Raw genomic sequence first — 24,132 nt, 5'->3', positions numbered from 1 at the left:
ATAAAGAAGTCGTCAAAAATGGTTTTGTTGGTTTGTTTGTTTGTTTTTGTCTCTTTTCTTAGTAGGTTGAACACAGCAGCGATACAGGTATTACACTCGAAAATGAGAGAAAGATCATTTGACTAGGTTAGACACTTTTTTTTTTTTTTTTTTTTGGTTTTCACCCACGGTGAATGAAAAAGGAGAATAAAAGAAGGGGGCGGATAAACCGATGAAAATGGTGTAGTAGAGCACGAACGACATGACAGTCGAGAAGAAGGTGACATTTTCTAGACTTAATTTCCTTTTTTTCTTTCTTTTTTTCAAAACACGTTGCCCAAGAATTTAACTCTTGGTTTACATTGATACAAATCATTTTTTTAAAGGGGGGGGGAGGAGCTGGATTAGGGGTGGGGGGGGGCAGTAGATGACGGAGGAGGAAGAAGAAGTTGATGACGAAGGAAGTCGAAAACGGACACAACTCTTCAACACTCTTGATGAACGTAAATACAAAATGGCGTGAAGAACTTTTCAAAAAAATAAAATCAAATAATCGACATAAACAAAACAAATGCAGGTGCACCGGAAGGGGTGCGTCTGGGGGGGAGGAGGAGAGAACGAATTTATATCTTAGAGAGGAAACAAACATTACAAGATTATGGGGGATCTCACGTCAAATTGAAATGAAACAACATTCGCTCTACGGATGAGCACTTTCAGATCGTGGTCGTCTAAATGGTTTTTGTTTGTTGTTTTGGTATTGTTTGTGTGTGTGTGTCTCTTCCTTTCATGTACATTACAATTTATTATACACAATAACACACGCGCGCTCGTTCGTCTATTATAATTCACTATCGTATCAACGTGAATAAAAAGATTCCGGCTGTAAAATTTGCATTCGCATATAAAAAAAAACCCAAAATTTAATTCCAAACAAGAAACAATAAGGGAGGGGGGAAATAAAAGGTCAAATCGAAATCCAAATTAAAAATAAAGAAGCTATAATTAGTGAGAAGTCGTCAACGACTTGTCGCGATCAGGACGCGCTGCATCGAAGCGATTTTAAAATTGTTTTTTTTTTCTTTGTCCTATTAATATTTAATTCATTATAAATTATTGTTTTTTTTTAACTTTTTTGTTGTCGTCAATAATACACAATAAATTCTTATTCATTTCGAAAATTCAGGAAAAAAAAAGCCATACAATTTAGATATTTCGGGAGTTTTTTTTTGTCTCTGTACGTGTTTTTTGTTTCTTTTGTGCGTGAGTGCAAGCGTGAACGAAAAAGAAATTTGTTTGTTTTTGTAAATTTGGAGTGACGAAGTTTTCCATTGGTTATATTAGAATAATAATAATATACGTTCGACGGAAACAAACAAACAGTTGCCCGGGATTGTGGCGGGGCGGAGCAGTTGATTGTTGGATTTCGTGGACCATCATCGTACGTATACATGTGTTGTGTGTGCAATATTCCGACTGATGTGTGCGTGACTGCTTAACTGAAAAACTTGTGAGCTGTCGAACTGCGTCAAATAATACAAAACACTGCGCCGTGGGGTGGGGGGCTAAAATGACAAGTATAGCGACGATACTCTCTTCTACACTCACTGTTGCGTTCTGTTTGTGATGGCAGTTGACATCAACGTTCGTTTAGACTTGTCACGTGCAATTCCTCACTTCTTTTTCCCGGGAAAGAAGAGCCAAAATTCACACACACACAACGATCGAGGCAAATCAACCTAATCTCATACATGTTGCCTACACACACCCCACACACACACACACAAACGTGTTCCATTTGTATGTCTCAATGGTTTTGTTTTTTTCGAGGAATGACTTTTTGCACCTCGCAATTTTCTATGTAATGTACAAAATTAAAAAATTCGGGATTCGGGTTGAATTTGATAGCACATTAAATAAAAACAAACAGTTTGGTTGATTGGTTGAATGAATTAAAGGGGACAGGACTAGGAATTGGGATGACCTTTTCTGGGTGCTGAGAAAATTGGCGGTCCTTTATCGTTACGTCAATGAAGGAGAGGCCCAACTTTCAACAGATTCTAATCAAGTCAAATACTGTGTGCGTTTGCCGGTTAATTAGAATTTTTCTAGTTGCTATTTTTCCGGTGGGAGGGGATTTAATTGTTCAATTTTCTAAATGACGCAACAAAAAAAAACAACAAGAGTTTTTCGTGTTTCGTTCGCTTTGTGTGTTTGGCTTTGTCAATCGTATAAAACATTGGTTATCAAAATATAGAAAAAGGAATTGAGATCAAAGAGTTTGCGGTTTCGCTTTCGAGCCGCTCCGGCCAGCATATGCGGAGGATGTTGCGTCACTTCCGTGTGGTGGCGGCGGCTTTTTTTAATTTTAATTGTGTCGTTTTTTTTTTTTTCTTTTTAAAAGAGATAGAAAAGAATGAGCGAGAGAGAGAAAAAGAGAGAAAAAAATGAGAGAAAAAGGAAGATATTAAATATGTATAATATTAGTTGTAACGAGCCAGAAAAGGCGGAACGAGCGATTAAAACTTAATTGAAATATTTTTTTTTTGTTTTTGGGGGTGTGTGCAGTTATTTTGTTGTCACGTCGTTCCTTATTTCGTGTCACATCAGATTGTGATAATAACAAGATCGACGCCTTTCATTCATTCCCCCCAGTCGCTAAAATGTCTTGTGATTCACGCAGCTCTTTCGATTTCTACCGTTGGAAAATGAGCGGGAGCGGCGGCGAGATGAATAAGGAACGAGGGATTTATTCCTCCTCCGGTGTATAGAGCAGCGGCTGGATAGAAGCGAAGGGTTTGAGAAAGAAGAAGAAGAAGGAGCGGGTGGTGGGGTGGCTCCTTTGGACGATTGCCTGAACTGCTGCCGTGATCATCGCTGGGCTGAGTGTAGAAGGCCGCCCGCGCGCGCGCATCTCTTTTGATAGCCTCCCGGGCAACCCGCCAACCTCGACATGATGAACCCAACGTTTTCCTCCTCCTCCTCCTGCCTCCTGTGTAATAAATCAACTTAATATGGTGTGGGCGTCGGGCGTCAGCAGCGTCGGTCGATCCTAACCGCCGCCGCCGTCGTCTGCTGGCAGGACACGCAAACTTTGCGTCCCACTTCTTCTTCAACCCTCCTTTTTACTTATTTGCCCAGCCCAGCTCAGATGGATAGACTTTTCTTCGTTTGATCATTCGCCCGTCTTCTTCCGCAACATTAGAGTCGTCCATTCGCCCACCCGACCAGCCTTTTTCCCGCTTGATTTCGGCTCCTGTTTTTTGTTCCTTATCTATCGGCTCGTCTTGTAATTATTTTAAAAATGCGAATTCACTTTGGTTTTGGGGGGGGGGGGTAGGGGGCGGTTTTGAAATGGTTTTGTATGTGACTGGAGTTATACTGTTTGGTCTTGGGTGAATGAATTCAAGCGGAGCTCTCCTTCCGGCTGGTGCTGCTCAGCTGGGCGAGTTTCTTATAGTAGGTGGAATTGACGAAGCGCGGGTACGAGTCGCGATGCATCAGCGTGTAGATCTGCAGCTGGGCCTCGTCGAACGTGTGCGGCGTCGGGTCGACCATGTTGCGGTTGACGATTTCGCGCACCCGCGAGTCCAGGCTCACCTGAAAAAATATAACCAAACAATAGAAGCGTCAAAAACTCGGTTAAAAGGCTCTCCGCTCAAATATCGATCATAACAATCAGCACTCTCTCTTTAGTATGACGTCATTTTCTGAATGTTTTCCGCTGCAAGGAGCGTCGTGAGTCGCGTTTTCATTTTGGCACAGGAACAACAAAAGGGGAGATGAGAGTCTTTTTTAAAAAAAGAACCTAAAAAACAATTCCTATGGCGCTTCCAGGGTTGCGTAAACTGTGTTTGTAGGCCTTTGTGTTATTGGGCGAAAAAGGAGGAGGAGGCCTATATATATGCTGCTGCTGCAGAGACCTTGGTCGTTTTTCTTTTGTTTTCCATTTGATAGAAAAGCCTATATAGCTGCTCTCTCTCCTCTTCTTTTCTTCCTTCCTTCCTTTGGCTGGGCGAAATCAATAAAACAGCACAATCGGATCATCGATCCTGTGTGTATATGTGCTGTATACCTTCATTTCTCTGTCTGCCCAGCTCCGCGCATACTGTTGAAAGTTATCCTCCGAGATGGCGACGTCATAGCCAAGCCGACCGACGCCGACCAAAGTTCCGATGGGCGTCGGGGTGTGTGTGTGTGTGCGGGGGAAGAAACACACACACCCGATCCGAAAGGGGGAAAAAGAAAAATCGAGTTGACGAATAAAAAAGAAGAGAATCATAGACACGCCCTCGATGATGATGATGATGATGACGATCAAGAAGAGAGATGGAAATAAATGAAAGAAGAAATATAGGAAATGGTGTGGGCAAAAAGGAGGAAGTTGGTGAGAGCGCGGGACCTGCGTAATGCTGTTGGATGGATGAAATTATATTGCCCCGCTTGGCTGATTTTCTGGCTCAAATGACACAAGGGCGAAAATCGATTCCAGCTGCCCCCCTCCAGCATTATCAGATAGATGGTGCTGACGTTTTCCCATCTAGAAATTCTGCTGTTTCTTATAACATTATCAGCTTCTCTTCAATGGACTCGGACGGTTTAACTTTCAACTTGTTTCGGTCCAAACTGCCAATGCGACTAGGTGTGACAGGTACCGGAAACGATCGTTCTTATTATTCATCGACTTCCTCTTTCTCGCCGACATTATCTAGGATCTCTTCCCTTCTTCTTTTTTCTTCTCCCCGTGCCAGCACAGCACACACAGCCCGAAAAGATGCGCACTTCATTTGTCATTTGGTTTTTGTTGTTGTTATTTATTTCTTCTTTCCACCCCACTCGCAGTCTCAGTTCCTATTCGATTCACTTCATCCATCATCATGGGCTCCCATTTCCGTTTGAGAAAAAAGTTGTGCGCTTCCGATGAAACTTCCAATAATAAAAAAGTCTCTCCTCCCATTTTGATTTTTCTTTTTTTTTTTGGCTGTTCGACAACAACGAAGAATGGGCCGTCATCAGCCGGAGAGGATATATGCCGGTACTATACTCCCGGATTCCCGGTTGCCCACGCCCCGCGGCCCATCGATTTTTCCTTCTTCCTCCACAATGTCTGGCCCGTTTTTTTCTCTTTTGGTTCTATCCTGCATCCGCGGAGGCAGTTGGAAACTTTTCATTCATTTTGATTACTTTTTTTTGTTTTTCTCTCTCTACTCCTGCTGCGCTGCAGCAGTTCCGATCGCTGTATACATAAATTTCATATTTCTTCCGATATCGACGCCGAATTCCAGCCAGACACCCGGAATCATCACCGAGCGATTCAGATGTATTACGCGTCGATAACTTTTAGACGAATAATCTTTCGTCTTATTTTTTTCCTTCTTCTCCCGGAATCAAAAAATAAAAATAAAAAAGATCGGAACAATTCCAGGGAAACGATCAAAATTGATTAGATACCTGTTGGCATCATAAAAAAGGAAAAAAAAAAACTGTAGAAACAATATAGGCGAGACGACTCAAAAGTAATATGAAAGTTTGTGACGAAAAAAGAAAATCGAAGAAATTGGGCAACAGGAATGAAAAATACGAGCGCTTTTCTCCGTAGCGTTGGCGACAGACGTAACAATTTCATTCTCGCGTCGGCTGTATTATATAAGTATCATATGAGCGTTTTGAATTTTAAACTTGCGTGATGGTCTAACGTGACCTTTTCGTCAATCACGAAAAATATCACGCCAAACTCATTTTTTCGTTCTCAAACAAAATAAAAAGCATTTCGTTTGACATTGACGTCATTGTCGCAGTTCACGCGAAGTCTATGATCGGGTTGATTATCTTTGATTCTCATTAGCGTTGACTTTTTCCCTCCATGTCTAATATTAGCCTGGAGAAATGTGTCTATGTCTAAAACCTATCAAGGGTTCTTAACTATAATGCAGCTGAGTTGAGTGGATACACATGATTGGTCGTTGTTAAAGGCTTGTTTTGTTTTTCGATTCAAATTGCCCGCGTTCTTTTTCCCTTCCGGCCATTTGCAAGTAGAGACAGAGACGGCCGTGTGGCCTGTGTGAAGGGATTAGTCCGTTCCGGGGTCTTGCTGGTCATCTCGGCGATCGATCAGCTGCACGAGAGTGTGGCTGAAGAGGCTTTTAGACCCGAAAAAGGACCCGAGTCTGAGAGGGTCGTCGAGTTCGTCGGGTCCATTCGAGGCGTCGTCTGAAATTGATGTGAGGGACAAAGAAGAGCGCGGCGAGTGTGTACGTGTACGTGTGGACCCGCCACTGATGGGATTTGTAATCCAACGTGAAAAATATCAAACGACACCACCACACGTGTCTATATGGGCCACTTAAACTATAGACCGTTGCCGGACACTGGCCTAGATACATTTCTCTTCTATATATGCGCCGACAGAAGCTGCTGTGTATGTGTCCAGTCAAAAGTGATGTATAGAATCATGCTGTGTAGTCGTAGTGGGTACATACCTCTTTGGGCGATAGGATGGAGATGTAGTCCTCGTAGATGAGCCGGGCCTTCTCTTCGACCACATCGGGATTGTTGTCCTTTTTGAGATCTTCGCAGGCCAGCCAGAAGAGGATGTTCTCCTCGCTGTACTCGCACTTGAGGAACTCGCGGAAGACCACCCGACCCATCGAGCTCTTCATCAGCCGGTCGAACGAGTCGCCCCAGCACCGGATCTCTTCCACGCTCGGCCTATATAATATAGTTGTGGCGTCGTGTTGTCATTTGACCAATAGAAAAATGGGGAAAAAAATAAAAATCAAATAAGAATTTTATTATTTAAAAAAAAATTGTCTTTTAAATATAGCCGGAGGGCAAAAAAAGCAAACGCTGTCATTTTCAATCGATCTAAGGAAATATAATATTATAAGGCCTGGAAAACATTTCCACCAAAGTGGAAATGTCGATAATATGATAAAGGCAGCAGCAGCAGCAGCAGCCCAGGCCAAAAAAAAAACAGCCTCGTTCGTTTAAATTAATGGGAAAAAAGAAATGAGTTTTTCACGATGAGAGATATAGTAGTACTCACGTCACATCTGGATCGTTGCTCCAAGAGTCCCGGCTGGTGATGTCTTTGGATTTGCTCATCTCTTCGTCTTGATTCCTCGATGACAGGCTGTGTGCATTGTTGTTGTTGTTGGGTTGTTTTTTTTAAACGAAAGAGAGAAAGGAAAAAGAATTAAATAATCAGTAATAACTTTTATGTAATAACAATTAATGGAAATGAGAGAAGGTTTTGTTGTTGTACATATGCACAGGGCGCACAAGTATAATCAAAGTCAAATGACAATTTAATATATGTCTTGATATATCAATTTGGATTTCGTTTTTCCCTTTTGTTGTTCAGGCAGCAGGATGTGGTTGGATATCAAAAGTGGGTGTTGCCTCGGCTGATTGTTTCCTTGTTTGTCGTTTTTATTTTCTTTGACATTTCCTCCGTTTTTTTCATGATACAAAAGAGGTCCTGTTTTTGTGGTGTGTGTCAAGGGCGGCCTGTTAAATTTTTGGTTGGGGCTCCCGTCGGTTCAAGTGCGCCAAGCTCAAAGCGAATCGTTACCATCCCATATGGATTTAGACTTAATACAGAGTACAGTGCAGACGAGCCGGAATGAGTTGGAAGAGAGCAGAGGGCCAGCCAGTCAAGTGTGCAAGAGCAAAACACACACATAGACATCTAATAGTCTAATATCTACTTGATCTATAGTCGCATAATTAAGTGCCCTGCTAGAATGGCTTTCATTATGTCAGACTTTCCGCCCGATCCTGTTCTTTTGATTCTTTTTTAAAAATAAAGAAAGTACAAAATTGAAGTTGACTTTTCTACTGTCGCCTGGCTCTACTCACTGCCGTCCGGCTGGGTGTGCCATGTCTTTTCATCTCTCCGGATGTATTATTATTATCATCCGGTCGGCCAATGAAATAACGTTCTCGACACACACGCAGTGCCAGATGACTTGTATATTTCACTCTCTCTCTCTTATGTATACAATACCCGTTCTAATAAAATAGGGTCTCCATTTCGGTATATATATAGTATAGATAATGTTCGTCTTGCCATTGGGCTGTAGCTCACTTTTGTGCCTCATCACTTGCAGCTGATGGTGTTAACGACGCAGCTCTCTACATATTCCTCCGCGGCCTCCCCAAAACGATTTGGAGCAAAATGATCCAATTTCGGCCTTTGACTTTTTCTTTTTCTATTTTTGTTTGCGCAGCAGATCGACAAACAAATGATCTGTAACTCTCTCCAACTGCTCCATCCCCGTTTGACTTGATATAATATCATGCACAGAGACACAGCAGTTTTGGCAATCCAATAGAGCGCGTCACATACAGAGGGCAAATACGCAAAGGCCTACATCCATCATTTCCGCCCCTATAGTAACATCCAGGGCGGTGTGCTGGTGCCTGGACGTCTCAAAGTACCACATGACGTCGTTTGGTGAACTGCTTATTTTTCGAATTTTCCAACGAGAGATATCAACTGCTGCTGGCGGAATAGAGTAGAGAGAGAAAATAAATCAAAGGCAACATTTCGCTATCGAAAGGAATAACCGTCAAACACAAGTCATAAGGTAGTTATATATTTGTCATTCGTTATTTGTTCTCTCTCTCTCTCTCTTCGTGATAGATATTATTGACGTTTTGTTTTCCACTTCGTGAACTTGGGGTGTGAGAGAGGAAAAGGCCAACCACCTCGCCGGGGGTGTGGCGCGTCAAAGACAAAATCGACGCCGACGTCTAAATGAGGGGCCGAATCAAGCGCGGATGCTCGGCTGGGCGGAAAAGCTGATTATTTGACAATGATGTGATGATGTGACGTTCCAGGGCCATCACCAGTCAGCCAGCCAGCCCGAAATTGACAGGGGAAAAAAAAGGAGGGCGACGGGAAGACAAAACAAAAAGAGACGGCCCGTAAAAAGGAAGTAGAAGAAGAAGGGAGAGTGTTATGAATAAATAAGAGACTCTATACTGGGCTGAAAACCAATGACGAAAGCTCAGAGACAAGTTGAGACGAGAAGGATTGGTCCATGGCACATCAAAGAGAGGAGCCAGTGATGCTGGGAGATGGGAGCCAAATCAATAAGACTTGAAAGAGCTGGGGAAGAAATAGATCTCCGCCATATACAGTTGCATTAATATAGGTGGGGCCTTACCATGTGCATCTGTAGCAGCAACACCAGCAGAAGCAGCAGGGCTTGGTCGAATTCCTGGGCGTGCTGGTCGTCGTCGTCGTGTTGTTAGCGGTGGTGGTGGTGTGAGCGACGTTGGTTGACGTTCTCCGGCCAGTTTCGGTCGTCGTTCCACCACCAACACCCGCACTTCCGCCTTCAGTCGTCCCGTGACGAGCCGGGCTGCTGCTGCCGGATGCCGCTATGTGATGGATTGGATTGGATCCGGTGCTGCCACTGCTGCTGCCTTCCGCCGACTTTCGCTGTTTCAGCGCTTCTTTATTGGCACTGCTGCTGCTGCTGCTGCTCGCGTTGTTCCTCGTCGCTTTGCCGACGCTGTTCTGATTGGTCCCCAATTTCGGTGACAATTCGTTGATGACTTTGGGCGACGCTGGCGCACTCGCAAGACAATCCGGCGGAGGCGGCTGCTGCTGGATTGCCGCTTTATTCTTCGCCAATCCTCCGCTGTCGCCAGCCAAATTGCTGCTGCTGTTGATGGGCGGCTGCTGCTGCTGGCCAGCGGTGGTCGAGCCTGCCAACGTCAACGGTGCGGATGAAGGCGTCGCCGGCTGGTGAAGTTGATGCTGGCGCTTCGGCGATTCTGACGGGTTGGCCGCCGCCGCCGCATTGGTTAGTGTCGCCACTGTCGTCTTGAGACTCGACACTGTGACGCATTCGGCACTGACGATTGTTGTCGTCGCCGTTGTGGCGACTAAACGTTCCCGGCAACTCTCACCACTCACGTCCGCTTGACTTTCCATTTCCTTGTTCTTCTTTTCTCTTCTTCTTCTTCTTGTATCTCTATCTCCTCCGGCCCTGTTGATTTGTCAACCCAAAGAGAAGATAAACACACATTAAAATGATATCGTTCATTCATTCCATGACGTGAGCGCGGGACGAAACTACTGTAGACTTGCATACAACATTCCATTGATCACGTACGACATGTATCCGACATGAAAGGCAAATTACTCGATCGACGACGATGGCAATAACTTTTTGGGTGGGGTCTATAATGTCATGTAGTCAACATCATCAGTTCAAATCCAGTTCACGGCATATGTCCACTTTGTGTGCCGGGATTTTTAAATTAAAAAAATGTCTAACTCGCCTTCGGGACTCCCGTACATACAATCGCTGCCCCTCTCCCCCCTCCCTTTTTATATAGACACCACTATTGATTATTCGACGCTGGAAATATCAGCGGAGAGAGGCAGACAGCGCATGTATGTATTTATATGACGCTGCTGCTGCTGCTGTGGCGCTCACGTTGAAAACCGACCGACATGCATAACAAGTCACGACCGGTCTATATGTACTACTCTGCAGTCATTTGCACAAAAGAGGATGATGCTATGCGAGGAGGTTGGCCACAAAAAATGAAATGGATTTCTCTGGGGGGGGGGGGGGTCTCTATCTCGTCGTCCGTCTATTAGACATCTCTCCTATAGTTTGATTTATATACTCGACAATCTGATGCGTCGTGGTCTTTGATCGATCCTCCAATTTTAAATTGGGTAGTTTTATTTTTTAAATTTCAATTATTACGCGCGCTTTTTTTTAAAATTCAGGTTTTTTTTATCGATTTCTGTCAGTATCGCCATTTAATATAGTCGTAATAGTTAAATAGGTTTATTTTTGATTAGCCGAAATATTGTCAAGTGTATAGCCAGACATGTTTCTATTAGAAAGGTTTTTTTTAATTATTCAAATGTTCATAATAGATGAATGATTGCAAAGATTAGTTTTCTACTAAATCTTTGAACGATATGACATGGCTGGTATAGAAATGTCATCGTGTAATAATTACGGCCGGCGGGGATATCAAGTTGCGGCCAGCCCCAAATTTATCGCCCAAGCTCTATTATTAAAAAGGGATTAACTTGGAGTCTGTTAGATATTCCGAGATATTCCTGCTCCAGCGTGGGCTGATAATACTTTGAGAGAGGTTTTTCTCTTAGATTTGTTGTTTTTTTGAAGAGTTTGTCCAACTCTTATAATCCAGGTCCCCACCACACATGTGGATGCTGCACAATAAGTCGAATATCTCCCAAACAAACTTTTTAATTCGTCTGGGAAACACCCCCAGTCGAGTTCTTTCTCCATAAAAATTTAAAAAATATGTGAATCCATCAAGTACACATATATAGAGAGTTAAACTGATGTAATATAAAAAGATTTGGCAGAGGTCGAGTCAATTTAATAATCAAACATATTACAAGTCAATGCCGCAACGTATTAAAAGTTTGGTCACACCAGAGTGTGCTGATGACCTGCTTCGGTCGGGTGGCTATATATAATATTAATCTCACTATATATCTATAGTCTTGTCACGCATAGCCCTCACGCGCTAACAACCTCATCATCTAATATATAGGAGATGTAGATGTGTGTGCTGGACAGCCCGAAGGAGTTTTGGGGAGAGAGATATATCCAGCTAGGAGTCTAGACTTGTGTAACGTATAGTACGTAGTGCAAGCAAAGCCTTATAGTGCTGCTCTTTTTTTTCCTTTTGAGTTGCTGCGTCCAATAAAGTCATAGCAGGAAGAGGAGGCCGCGGGACTAAATAATACCGAGCACGTGCGCGACGTGGGCGGCGTGATGGTGTGGATATAGACGCTGCTGATGCCGCCGTGAAAGAGGAAAGAGCATCTAGGATATAGTTTCTCGGGTAGAAGAAGAAGAGAGACAAGCCGATGAGAACGACAAAGAAGAAAAAAGGGAAAAATAAGAAAAAACAGCGGCGACATCAGATAGGATATATAGAGACTTTGTCTTCTGCTTTTGATGGCTGCGACAGGGTGACAGCAGCCGGGAGTTTTCCCCCACCCCACAATATCAGACGAGAGGAACTATATTTATAAATAAATATCAATATATATATACTGCGACGTTGCACTCCCAAATCGGGGCGTTGCTAAAGATACAAGGAAGATACAGTACACGTATCGATTTTGATAGGAGCAGATGAGAGAGACTGCAGTCTCAGTTCTATTATAAAATATCGATAAGAGAAATACAATCATCCGATTTGTCCAACTCTTGTTCCGTTCAAAATCAGCGTCCATCTTTTAATTAGAATATATCAATTAGCGTTTACGATTTTAGAACGGGAATATTTGAAAAAAAATATTACTAAATACTAATCTTATCTATTGTTCTCGAGCTATTTTTGGCGTTTGGTCTATCGTGATTCCGGTCACGCGTCTATTTATAGACGGGATACAAATTGCGGTGTATATATATGTATAGAGAGAGTCCGCTCTTATGTAAACACTCGTCTATACTCGGTATAGAACAGCACGCCAGTTAGGTAACAATAATCAAGTCCGAGGACCGTCCACGAGCGGAAAAAAAGACCCCGGCCGCGATATGGAAACGTGCATTGGCTTTATTTTGTTTTTCCCCCTTTTGCCATGGAGCAGCGAGCGATGAGGAAATGTCTATTGACTTTCGTACACTGCCCAGCAGGACTAGGACAAGACTTTATTGACCTACCTCATCACCTGATGAGCTCCTTTTCATCCCATTCACTATATTATAGACTTATACTGCCCCTCTAACCTTCCTTTCTATACAATATTCCTCTTAGATATTGCTTAGACTTTACGACCGAGATTTCGTTGGCATTTAATTACACGACATTCAATCTCTCGACTTTCTATTTCTCTACCTACGTCTTCCAGGTAGGGCCTATTACACATTTCTTTAGCTCCAACTCTGTCTAAGTAAATATTTGACATATCTAGCCAACTCTATTCAAAGTTATAGCGATTAACTGCCTTGTCTATTAATCAATTTCCCCCCATCGACCAATCCAAACAACAACAAAACAACAACCAACGGGATTATTTGTTGTTCCCTTTCAATAAAAAGAAACCCAGTACAATAAGAGTTTCGAAACGAAGCTGCAGCAGGTGGATGAGCACTTGTCGTGCCGAGCGCAGTTATATTCTGCCGCCGCTCCACTTTTTTGCGTGCGCGCCGCGTTTATTACGCAAAAGGAGCGCGACGCTCCTTTCCCTGCCTCCTACCTCCTGTAGCCTCCTGTAGCAGCCAGCAATCAATACTCGACGTCAGAGTCTATACAAACTCTTCTCTGTTGGCGTTCGGGCGTGTGTGTTATATAGAGTTGGAAAAAAAGAGAGAATGAAACTGCCGTTGCTGGTAGCCTATATATAAGAAAAGAAAGAAAAGTGTTGGAGAGCGAGAGGGAATAAAAGGTTTTCGGCGGAATCCAACTGCAGCCAATGTAGAGGAATATTTAATGCACATGTGATATAGACAATATGGCTGCTCTTGATAGGCTGTAAATTTATTAGAGAGCGAGAAAGGGAAATGTCATCTTTTGAAATATTCAACTCGTTCGTTTTTTTCGCATCGACGGGAAGCTAACAATTTTATTTTATTTTATTCAAATTTGTCTTTGTTGTGTGTCGATTCCATTCCGGATGATTTATTTTTAATTGTTTTATCCGGTTATTTTCTGTTCCGGCAATGAACTTAATTTTGATTTCAGTGCTGATCGTTCGATATTATAGACGCGGTCCGACCTTTATTGTTATTATTGCGTAACACTGCCAACGACTTTAGGGGGGGGGGGGGTCTGCAATATATAGATCCCTGATGTTGCTGTTAAGATGCTATTAATACAAATGCGGCCATTGCGTTTGATCGATCCCGCCACACTAATATAATGATGGTCGTGTCTATACTATACGATGTCACCATCCGACACGCCCAAACGCCAATAATGTCGATTACTGATGAGTCGCGGTCGAGAGAGATCTGTCGATCGATTAGTGCACGTACTCTATAGCCGTGAGTGCAACAATAAGGCCTGTATATAACTATAGTAGTATTCACGGTAATTTAATCACTCTCCGTTTGGTACTTTGTTGTTGTTGGTTTTGTAAACGCCCGGAATTTGACAGAGCTATCAAAGACGACGAAACGGCCATTAATACGCAACAAAATTGAGAGAGATGGGTAGATATAGGCAGTAGGTAGCAGCAGTAGGAGCAGAGCTCTCCACTATCTACACACACAGCACTGAATGCGTAAACAGATCGAATGTAAAGTTATGCAGCTTTATTCGCACAGCCTTATAGTTATAAGTCGCTTGGCAACTGTTGCTAGGTTATTGCAGGCAATCAATCGTCGACGCCGGCGAGGTTGCTGCTGCATCCGACCGACGGAAAAAAAAAATCTTTTATAGACGCATCGAATATATGAGAGAGAGAGAGAGAGGCCAAAGTATAGACGCGCTTCTATACACACGATAAAAACACGGGGGAAAAAAAGCAGTGGATACATATTTATGATATGAAGGAAAGAATACCACCAAGTGCTGCTGCCGAAAAATGTATACCGCCAGTCCAGTCACAATCGTTTGTGTCTTTATACACCGAAATGAAAAAACTAAAAAAAAATACGAAGAATCAAATTGATTTTATTCCTTTTCATGGGCCTCTGCTATAGGCCTACCCAATAAGACGACACAAAATATGCGCACATTGATTACGTCATTTCGTGCAATAATAAATGCCTGTATATTGATTCGTATGAGTCGACTTTATTTTGGGTCTTTTTTAATAAGACCAGCAGCAGCAGAGAGAATATATCAAAGTGTAGACAAACAAATAGGCGAAGGATATATATGTATAGGCCTATAATACACCAACAGTAGGCGCCGATCAATATATAAGAGCAGGGGGCCTTTAAGCCTATTGTGTTACAGAATAGATATATAGAGTCATCTATTTACATTCATTTTCATATGAGTATATGCCTTAGCATATATAAAGCAAAAAGAAAAGTGTCCTACGCTAGGTTGACGTGTGCACAATATTGTGCATAAAGAAAGAGATGATCAACGGCATTCAGCTTGAGAGTTCGATCAAGCTATTATCGGGATTATATAGGCCTAATCAATATGGAACGTCCGCTCTATTTTATTATATCGCCACACGTCTAGTCTGTACCACCTTTTTATGAATTCCGTCCGTCCTCTATACTCCGCACCCCACCCAATTTATATCTAGAGCGGAGACAATCTAAACGCTAAACAGCATCAAGCGTGCGTCAGTAAGTTATTTGCGTCCGGCCCAGTCGAGTGGAAACAACAAAAAGTGTCAGAATAGAGTTAAGAAAGAATCTATCACCATCAACTCTATAGATTCCAGCTATTATTGAGAGATCTATAGAGTCTATCAAGAGATATATGAATCGAATCGCCATGATGATGATCCGCTTTCATCTGATCTCTCCAGTGACTTGGCCGCGCTGCCATTTCCGTCGAAATCAAACAAGGGTTTATATATAGATATCGACTCTATAGTCTATACGTATAGGCCTATATACAGATGATCCTTGTTTTGATTCGTCTTACATTATTCGACGTTGAAACAGGAGAAAAGGGAAACTCGTTGTCGCTATTACCTGGGAGACTCTCCAACATACAAGACACATCTGCAGCAGCCGTACAGTAATAATAATAATAGGTTGCCGTCGTTGCTGCTGTCAGACGGCTCCTGGCTCCTGACGGCTCCTGCACTGCATTGGCGTAGACGGATGATGTTACACGTAAGGTGTGTGTCGATAGGCCCTAGGTGTATTTATATCTATATATATATAGGGAGTGTGCGATTGTCGCGTTGTTTAAGGCCTATAGACTTTTGCGGGATATATATATACGCAACGTGATGCATCACACACACCCCCACGAGAACAAGATGGCCCCCCAAGTTTTCTTTTACGGCCACCGCCATATTACGCCGCATGTCTATCCGCCAGACCGAGCATGAATAATGCAGATGACGAATGCAGCTCCGCACGGCACAAACGCTATACTGTTGTTGTATTTACTAGGGTAGACTCTTGTGTGCATTATAGACAACAGTAGTGTGCACTTAACGGTTGGCCACGACTCTTATATTTCAGCCAATAAAGCTTTAGATGATGTTAAGAGACTGCGGGTGAGAGAATAATGACCGGAAGAATTATGTTTTATTTTCTAAATCAAAAGAAATAAAAAATTACTTAATACTTGCTCAGATTGTTGTATCTATGGGCGGACAACGTTGCGTCACGTTCATTCATCAAGCCAATAAGAGACCATCACCGTTGACCATTCAGAAAATTCTATTTTGGCAATTTCTTATTTTCTATTTTCTCGCTTCTGGATTGGTTTGTGTCACGTCACAAATAAAATGACGAGCTAAAATCCGTTTGGCGGTTAACTTGGAAATAATATTCTTTTTCCATGCAGTGGGCGAAAAATATTGACACAATCGAAAACATGCATCTCCCATAAATAATTCATGTCATTTCTTTTTATTTCACTCAGACTCTGGCTGCTGCAACATGTCCTCGCACCGAGTCGACGCGCGCGCACTTGTGTCAACAAGAACTATAATAACAGAAGGAGCAGTTGTCGTTGTGTCGATCATTGTCATCACTTTCATTCCGTATTGCCTTTCCATCTTTCCCCCCCATGCCGAGATTCGGACTAGTAGTGACAAGGAAACGTGTGGATCGATAATAATAATAGTCGGTAAAATTTAAATATACGGCGATTGTGTATTTAATAAGGCTAACATCCTAGTCATTATAAAACGCCGAGTATTGCCAAGGGGGGAATTTGTGATGTATGGCAACAATCTGATAAATTTTATTTTATTTTTATTATTTCCCGCTTCTTTTTGAAAAGTTGCCAATAAATATTAGTCCCGGGATGCATAACGTTCACTGTATTCAACTTTTCTGGCTCGTGAATGGCATTGTGCCATCTTGATATTGCGGATATATCACACCGTCTGCATAATAAAAAGCGGATTCGGAGAGATATTTGTCATGATGAATAGCCTCCCATATACACAGAAATATACGCTGCAGGCCTTTTTATATATATATATAATCCCCAGATCAAATTAACCTTTCGATATCAACGCAGATTTATTTATTGTGTAGCTCGAGCGGATGACCAGAGAAAAATGGAGATAAAGAGATAAAAATAAATAAATATTACTTTTTCTTTTTTAAATAATTTAACGGGCCCTTTGTAAAAGGTAGACGCAATAAAAGTCAACCATTCCCTTTCGTTATTATCAAGGTCTAAACAAAATCGTGAGGAAGGGACAGAAAAATCCCCGCCGAAACGGCGGCCATCTTGCCCTATTTTCTACGGGAGGAAGGAGCACCTTTTTTCCTTCCAAGCGTCCATGAGCTTTTTCACACAAAACAAAATGGCCACTTTGTCCCGTATGCAAAATTAATTCGTGATACTTTTCGAAACAAGTCTACAAATCAAAATTCGAATGATTATTTACTACTTTTCCATTCAATGTGACGTTGTCAATCGTCTGATTGTCATGTCTAAATCTAAGCTATAATTATATTTCATCTACATGGGTACACTGTACAAGTTTGGTTTTCTCAATTCTTTTTCTCTTTTCGACAGGATGAGAGACAGGATGGCAGACAGGAAGATTGACTACGTTCAGCTAATTGGTAGCCAATCCTACGCCATTACCATCAGCAAAGACGTCAACTGGAGAAACTTTGCTCGTTATATTATCTTCAACCTTTAGATTCCACGATTGCCGCACAACAAAACAGTCTCAGAGACTCCCCCACGTCATTCGACAACTTACGACTCCAAATGAAAAACATTGAAACGACATTTTCAAACAAGAAAAGGCAACCGTGGCACTGCACGAATCTGCCAGCCAATTTCTCTAATAGAAAACAACAACAAAAAAATGGGAAAACGGCGACGAACCGGCGACCGCGCGTGACGGTCTGCTACATTCCCGCTGATTATGAAAAGTCGAGCGGCTAAGCACAACAAAAAAAACCACTGGTGAAAAATGTTGGCGAGGGTCTACCGTTGGGGTGCGGTCGTGATATGCCATGCCCATGATGGAAATCGAGCCAGCACACGATACGAAATATTGGAAAACCCGATTCGTTATTTATTATACAAATGAGTCGTCCATATAGAACCTGCTGATGATTAAGTCCCCTAGCTGGTATCCAAGGTGGACATTAATACCTGCCTAATATGCGGGGGCTTCCGACGGGTGAAAGGGCCATACAACCAATTAAGCCTCGCATCAATGTAAACCGCTAAAGACCACACACGGCAAAACTGTGCTGTGAGCCCAGGCTGGGTGTTGCCGCTGATGGCGTTCGTTATATTCAAACGACGAGTAGTATGGAGAACGCCATGCATACTACACCCATCATCATTTCACCCCATGCTGCTGTGTGTACTACGTTTCAACTCTCGTCTTTTAGATATATAATACAGAGTCTTCATTATTATCCCGGGCGGGGATTTGCGGTCGTGTGTAGACTAGGTTGTTTATGGTCTATGTGCAACCGACTGCTGCTGCTGCTGCTCATACAGTCATTCGTCATCAACTCATCACGTGATATTGATCCTCCGCGTTTGCGGGTGGATGGGGCCAAAGCTGCTGCAAAGCTTTGCTGCTGGTATTAAGGTCGTCTCCATCAGTCCGGGGCGTATATAACACACAGCAGCAGGGGACCAATAATCTATATAAGGACAACTATAAGCGATATGGAGAGACTTGTATAAATACACATAGAGAGAGTCGTATACCAACAGCTGAAATCTTGTCGACCCGATTCCGCAACTATAAATCTCTTTCCAACTTGTGTGTGTGTTGGCCTTTCCGTGTGTGTATAACAAATGCAGCTCGACCGTTTTGTATATGATGTGTCGTTTTGCTTAGATATATTAGTTGGTGCATTCTGTCATCTTATTTAGTGCTGCTGCTGCTCTGGCCAGCAGGAGAGAGTTCAGGGCCAACTGCATTTCTCTGTGCGGTCGAGACAGACTCAACAGCCCTCATCTTGATGTGTCTGTGTGTGTGTGTGTGTACGACGTGAATTGGGAAGGCGAATCGATAAGCCGACAGCAGCAGGGGAAGAATAAATGTCACGACCGACATACAATGTGTGTATTACGTACCGGCGCTTATATCGACACGTCACTCGGGACGGGACCCATTGGCTTTTTACAAATGTCGTCCAAATAGATACAGAAAAGTGGTCAGGAAAATATAAATTCTTTTCGGCCTTTTTCCTATAGAAATAGTGGAGTAGCAGTACACCATCGGTTGGATTTTTAATCGGGAAATGTACACGGTCGATGGGATTCCACGAAACAATTCCCCGACTGATTATCGGAGTTCGATTATTGGATTCTTTCCGAAATTAGTAAAGACGTGCATACTGTCACGCACGTTATACACCTGCATCTACGCCGGGTATAATTGATGTCTTTGAATTACATAATTCAGCGTATAGGGTACACGTGTAACCCAATTGAGGTAGTGTCCTCCAAATGCGTGTAATTGTAGATAATATAATACGAATCGGAATCTCTTCCACTCGGCTCCTAGTACATTCCGGCATGTGCGTATAACATTTCAGAGAGAAAGAGTAGAAATAAAAGACGGAAATCAATCTCGAATATCCGGACATGTAGTATCCATCCCACGAACCTGTTGGTTTCGACCCGATATTACTGAAGCAATTTGGAAATAATACTTGGACGACCTAGACCACGTCTCGAATTTGATTGAGAGTGTTCGTTGTTGAACATTCGCCCACTCTACGTATAAATGTATGCAAGAGGTTATAACTCTGGCATTCCCTGTAATATTGTATTTGGGTCACTTGCTGCTTCTCTATATGAAAAATAGATAACAAGTTGCAACTCCCAGAAACCCCATTGGGCATTGGTGGGATTCCGTATACATGTATGGGAGAAGTTGAATTGTTGACAGATCGTAAAGATAAGAAAAAAAAAACAAGGCAATCCTGCACAACAGGCGCAACGAAATATCGCCTAAAGTATAGACATCTCATTTGCATGTGCTGCTCTGCATATTATTGTAGAAGAAAGTTACGACTTGCGGATGAATGGCACAAGAAATCATTTGGCTTTGATTGTATTTCAAGTTGATTCTTTCTCGATTGAATCATAAGACGAAAAGTTACGAGACGGTCCTTTTCTCGGCTCGTCACTGTTCCATCATCTACACAGGAGTGCAAGGATTTTTTAACAGGAAACTCGTATCTTTCGGCTTCAAGGAATCGAGTGGAAATGTATAGAGACAGACATTCTTCATCTCCTCCCGCCTGCTGGCTCTCTCCGCTGCACGATCCCGAGGAGCAGCAGGATCAATACTACACAGCACCACCTACACCAGCAGCAGTGATGCACGGCAGAAGCAGGAAAGGGAGCGACTCTCTCGTCTACGCAGTTCTCCCGTGGTTTATGTGAGTGAGTGGGTGGCAGCAGCAGCCAACGTTCAAATGTTACGTCTAGCGTGACTGCCGGCTCTGCTGCTGCTGCTCCGTTTCTAAACGCATCACCATCTGGAACTTAACGGCCGAGCTGAACAATCGAGTCGAAAAACAAAGACAAATTCTCTACTATACTCGGGGAAAACGGCAGCTCAAGGCATTCGGGACTAATATTGCGTAACGCGTCACTAGCGTGGAATTCCGTGATTAATCAAGGGAACTCTGATATAATTTTGGCATTTCTGGCCGTCGCTAGCTCTGCTGCTGTGGCGGACTCATTTGCTCTTTTATGTTCCAAGTTTCAGAATGAAAATGGTGGGCCATCCAGTCGGCGTTTGCCGTTGTTGTTTGGCTCCGCTCCAGGTGTACAGCAGCACACAACAACCGGCCACAAAGAGCTGGGCGAAAGTATTATATGAACGTCCTCAGATGGCCGCTATATATTGACGATGAGTGGTCCATCAGCAAACAAAAAAACCACTATAGCTCTCCTCTTTCAGTTTTTTGTTCAGTCCTTTTGTTTATACCCAATCAACCTTAATATACTTATAATTAATAGGAGCTATCCCATATATTATATGGGTTGTTGTCCCTGATCGATCGGACATTTTTTTATTTCACCAGCACCCGGCAAACGTTCGTTTCCCGAATAAAACGCCGGGACACGTGCAACGTTGATGACGCAATGGCCAACACCGTATCGTGTTGCACACCTACATATCTTATATACCCAGTTTTGCTGTTTATATTAAATTGAAGCGGAAAGGATACAAAAAAAATATCAAATGTCATTGATACACACCTGGCGACGTTGATTGTGCTGCGCCCTAATGAAATCGCTCGAGTCGGTCAGTTCGTTGATACTCAAATGAATTGAAGGGTTGAAAACTCAAGTAACGGCTGCTGCCGATCAAGAGGACCGATGGCATCCCCAACTGGGCCCGAATTCGAACCGGCAAAGTTCCCGCCGTCGATGATTCACTTTGATTGGCGCTGAATTTAAAAAAAAACCAAAATCACACAACTTTGATTCGATCACGACACTAAACTGATGGCGCTCAGCTGAGACTTCCAGGGGATATCAAAAGTGACGTGGTCGCTACCAACGGGTGGTTCACGCGGTATTCGTGGAATAGGAACGCGATTCAACCATTAACTCGATCCTCTCCCCCACAGTTGAGAATGAGCCCCGAATTTATTTATTTTCTTGCTGGGTCTTGTTTGGCTTATTTCTTTTCGTGCGGTGGACTATATGTTATATGTTCATGACTTTGCCAACTGCACGCGGCTTTCCCCTCCTCTCTCTCTCTCTGTGGGTGGGGTGGCGGTTAAGGAGAGAACGACGACGACGTGGTGTAACAACACGCCCGATATAGAACTCGCCCTACAACACGAACTGCTCTGCTGCTGCTGCTGAATCTTTCCAATTTCTTTTTTTCCCTTTTTCGACGTCACAATCTTCACCATCAGTTGGAAAAGCGACTTGAAGGTGCGACGAATGGATCGATTTCTGTGCTGTAATTTGTGTGTTTTTCGCGAGAGGAATGATGGCGCCGGGAATTTGTGGGTTGGAGTTTTGTTTCGTTATTTTCCGTTTTGTTTGAATTTCGTTCTAATTTCAACTGCTTCTCGTGTTCTTGCTGCCTATTAGTGTCTTTTATTCTGCGAGGGAATGTGTACAGAATCTCTTTTCATTCTCCTTGTTCTCCGTCTCCTATAGGAGCGCTATAGGGTCTGTTCCGACTATATACTCTCGCTCCTGGGGCTTGGTCTTTTTCTATATTCCCCCAAGATCCTAGAGCAGCCGAGAGTCTCTCCTTCCCCTCTCTTCCTTTCTGGTTTCCTTCCTCTTTCTCCTCTTCTTCTTCTTCTTCTTCTCTTCGACGGTATTGATCGCTGGCGAAGAGAACTGAGCAGGAGGAGATGTTGTATGTCTGCGCCGGCTTGCCAGTTTCGCGGCCCCACTCTCTCTCGTGATCCAACAAAAGGGTCTGAGAGGCTCTGGCTGTCACCGCAGGAGCAGCAGCGTGAAACGAGTGGACCCAAGGAAGAAAGAAAGAAAGAAGAAGAGAAATCAACTGCGATGACGACAACTACACCATTGAGGAGGAGGAGAACAACGAAATGGCGATGCTACTGCTGGTCAGCCCAATGCGCTCAGCCACCCTCGACTGCTGCTGGTAATACAGCAGGAGCAGGAGCTGGAACATACACATAGACCGGGAACACGGGACTTGGGTGTAGACCTTTTTTTTCTTTTTTCTTTTTTGGCTGGCACTCACACAAGCATATACACAATCAGCACTCACGCTCCCTCGCGGTCAGAAGGGGGAGGTGGTGGTGGTGGGGGGGGGGGATATCTCTCCTCCCGCGCTTCTATTTCTTCTGTTCGTCTCTTTGATGCATTGAGTTGCTCGGGTTACAGCACGGCCGGGCGCAGAGACTGGACGGGCGTGTTGTATAGACTTGCGCCGGCGCACGCAAAACACACACACACACACACACACACACACACACACAGACACACACTACAACACTATAGCACCACGGACACGAGCACTAGAGAGCGCTGTACAGCAGGCAGCCGACACGCAAACTGTTGAACAGATTTCGGGTTTTCCTTTTGATTTTCTTCTTGAAATGTTTCACGAAGATATTCCGCTCTTCCGGGAGATTTTCCTTCGCACTCGGCACTTTTTTGACACTTTACTTTTTTCGACACTCGACACTTTGAATGGGGAGGGGTTCACGAATTTTTTTTTGCACGAAAATGGCCGCGTGAAGAAATAAGAAATAGGTTTTTGGCCGTTTTTTTTGAAATAATTTCCAACCCGCCCGCCGCTGATGTGCGTCTCGACGACCAAAAAGAAAAAAGAAAAAAGCCAAAAACTTTTGCGGGAGGGGTGAGGGACTGGCCTCCTCTTACGTCGTCGTCCGTTTTCGTTGTTTTCCCTTTTTTTTTGTTGTTTTTCTCTCGTGAGTTTTTTTTTGCGCGTGAGTGACGCTGCTCTGCGTTACTCGGGATGTGCTGCTCCTGCTCCCGCCTCTCTCTCAATGGTGGCGCCGTCCTTTCGGTCTGTCCAAGTTTATTGAAGAGACGGGAGTTGTTCCGTTGTGGCGCTGCCAGCGCCCTCTCCCTCCCTCCCCCCCCCCCGCCATATCCAATGGGGTAGAATAAGGAAAAAAAAAAGGGAGGTGCTCCTCCCTCTTCCTCCCCCACCTCCATTTTCACGTTTTTAAATACTGCGTTCGTTTTTTTTCTTCTTTTCCTCCTTGCGACGACGGAACTAGAAAGAGGGGGGGGGGAGTGTGCGTATATATGCTACGGGTATACGGGACCGACGGGTTCGTCGTCCTGCGCGGCAGAAACACTCGAAATCAGCCGGCTGGATCGTCTGGCTTTAATTTCTTGACTTCTGCGGTTTGATTATACGACGTGACGTCAGAATAATCATAACAATATAATATAAGACGAGCGGGAGCTTTTGGAGAATATAAACGCAATGGGAATTCCTTTCTAGCGCTGGATATGTCGTCGTCGTCGTCTAGATCCGTGTGTCTTATACTAAACTTGTTTGGCTGGATGACAAAGACCTTGATTTCGTTTACTATAGAGTCTAAA

At 43.5% G+C, this 24,132-nt stretch overlaps 1 protein-coding gene across 1 annotated transcript; it reads right to left on the bottom strand.

The window, feature by feature from the left end:
- Positions 1-18: 18 nt before the first annotated feature.
- On the bottom strand, positions 19-23,578 carry LOC124190898 (regulator of G-protein signaling 20-like). The gene is made up of 5 exons (XM_046583783.1): positions 21,313-23,578; positions 9,153-9,983; positions 7,025-7,111; positions 6,459-6,687; positions 19-3,579 (listed from the first exon to the last, which is right to left on the bottom strand). Exons 2-5 carry the CDS (start codon positions 9,926-9,928, stop codon positions 3,385-3,387), a joined length of 1,287 nt encoding a protein of 428 aa, XP_046439739.1. The 5' UTR covers positions 9,929-9,983; positions 21,313-23,578; the 3' UTR covers positions 19-3,384.
- Positions 23,579-24,132: the final 554 nt, after the last annotated feature.

Source organism: Daphnia pulex, chromosome 1 (assembly GCF_021134715.1).
Source record: "Daphnia pulex isolate KAP4 chromosome 1, ASM2113471v1".
In the NCBI taxonomy this organism is placed as follows: Eukaryota; Metazoa; Arthropoda; class Branchiopoda; order Diplostraca; family Daphniidae; genus Daphnia; species Daphnia pulex.
The sequence above is the reverse complement of the archived record's forward strand: the minus strand, read 5'-3'. Positions and strand labels throughout refer to the sequence as shown.

What these genes read in the sequence shown, in the direction of transcription:
- LOC124190898 (XM_046583783.1), bottom strand. Translation starts at nt 9,928, where the DNA reads ATGGAAAGTCAAGCGGACGTGAGTGGTGAGAGTTGCCGGGAACGTTTA. An exon ending in TGCTGCTACAGATGCACATG is followed by an intron (nt 7,112 to 9,152) that starts GTAAGGCCCCAC and finishes CAATGCACACAG; the next exon opens with CCTGTCATCGAGGAATCAAG. An exon ending in CCATCCTATCGCCCAAAGAG is followed by an intron (nt 3,580 to 6,458) that starts GTATGTACCCAC and finishes ATATTTTTTCAG; the next exon opens with GTGAGCCTGGACTCGCGGGT.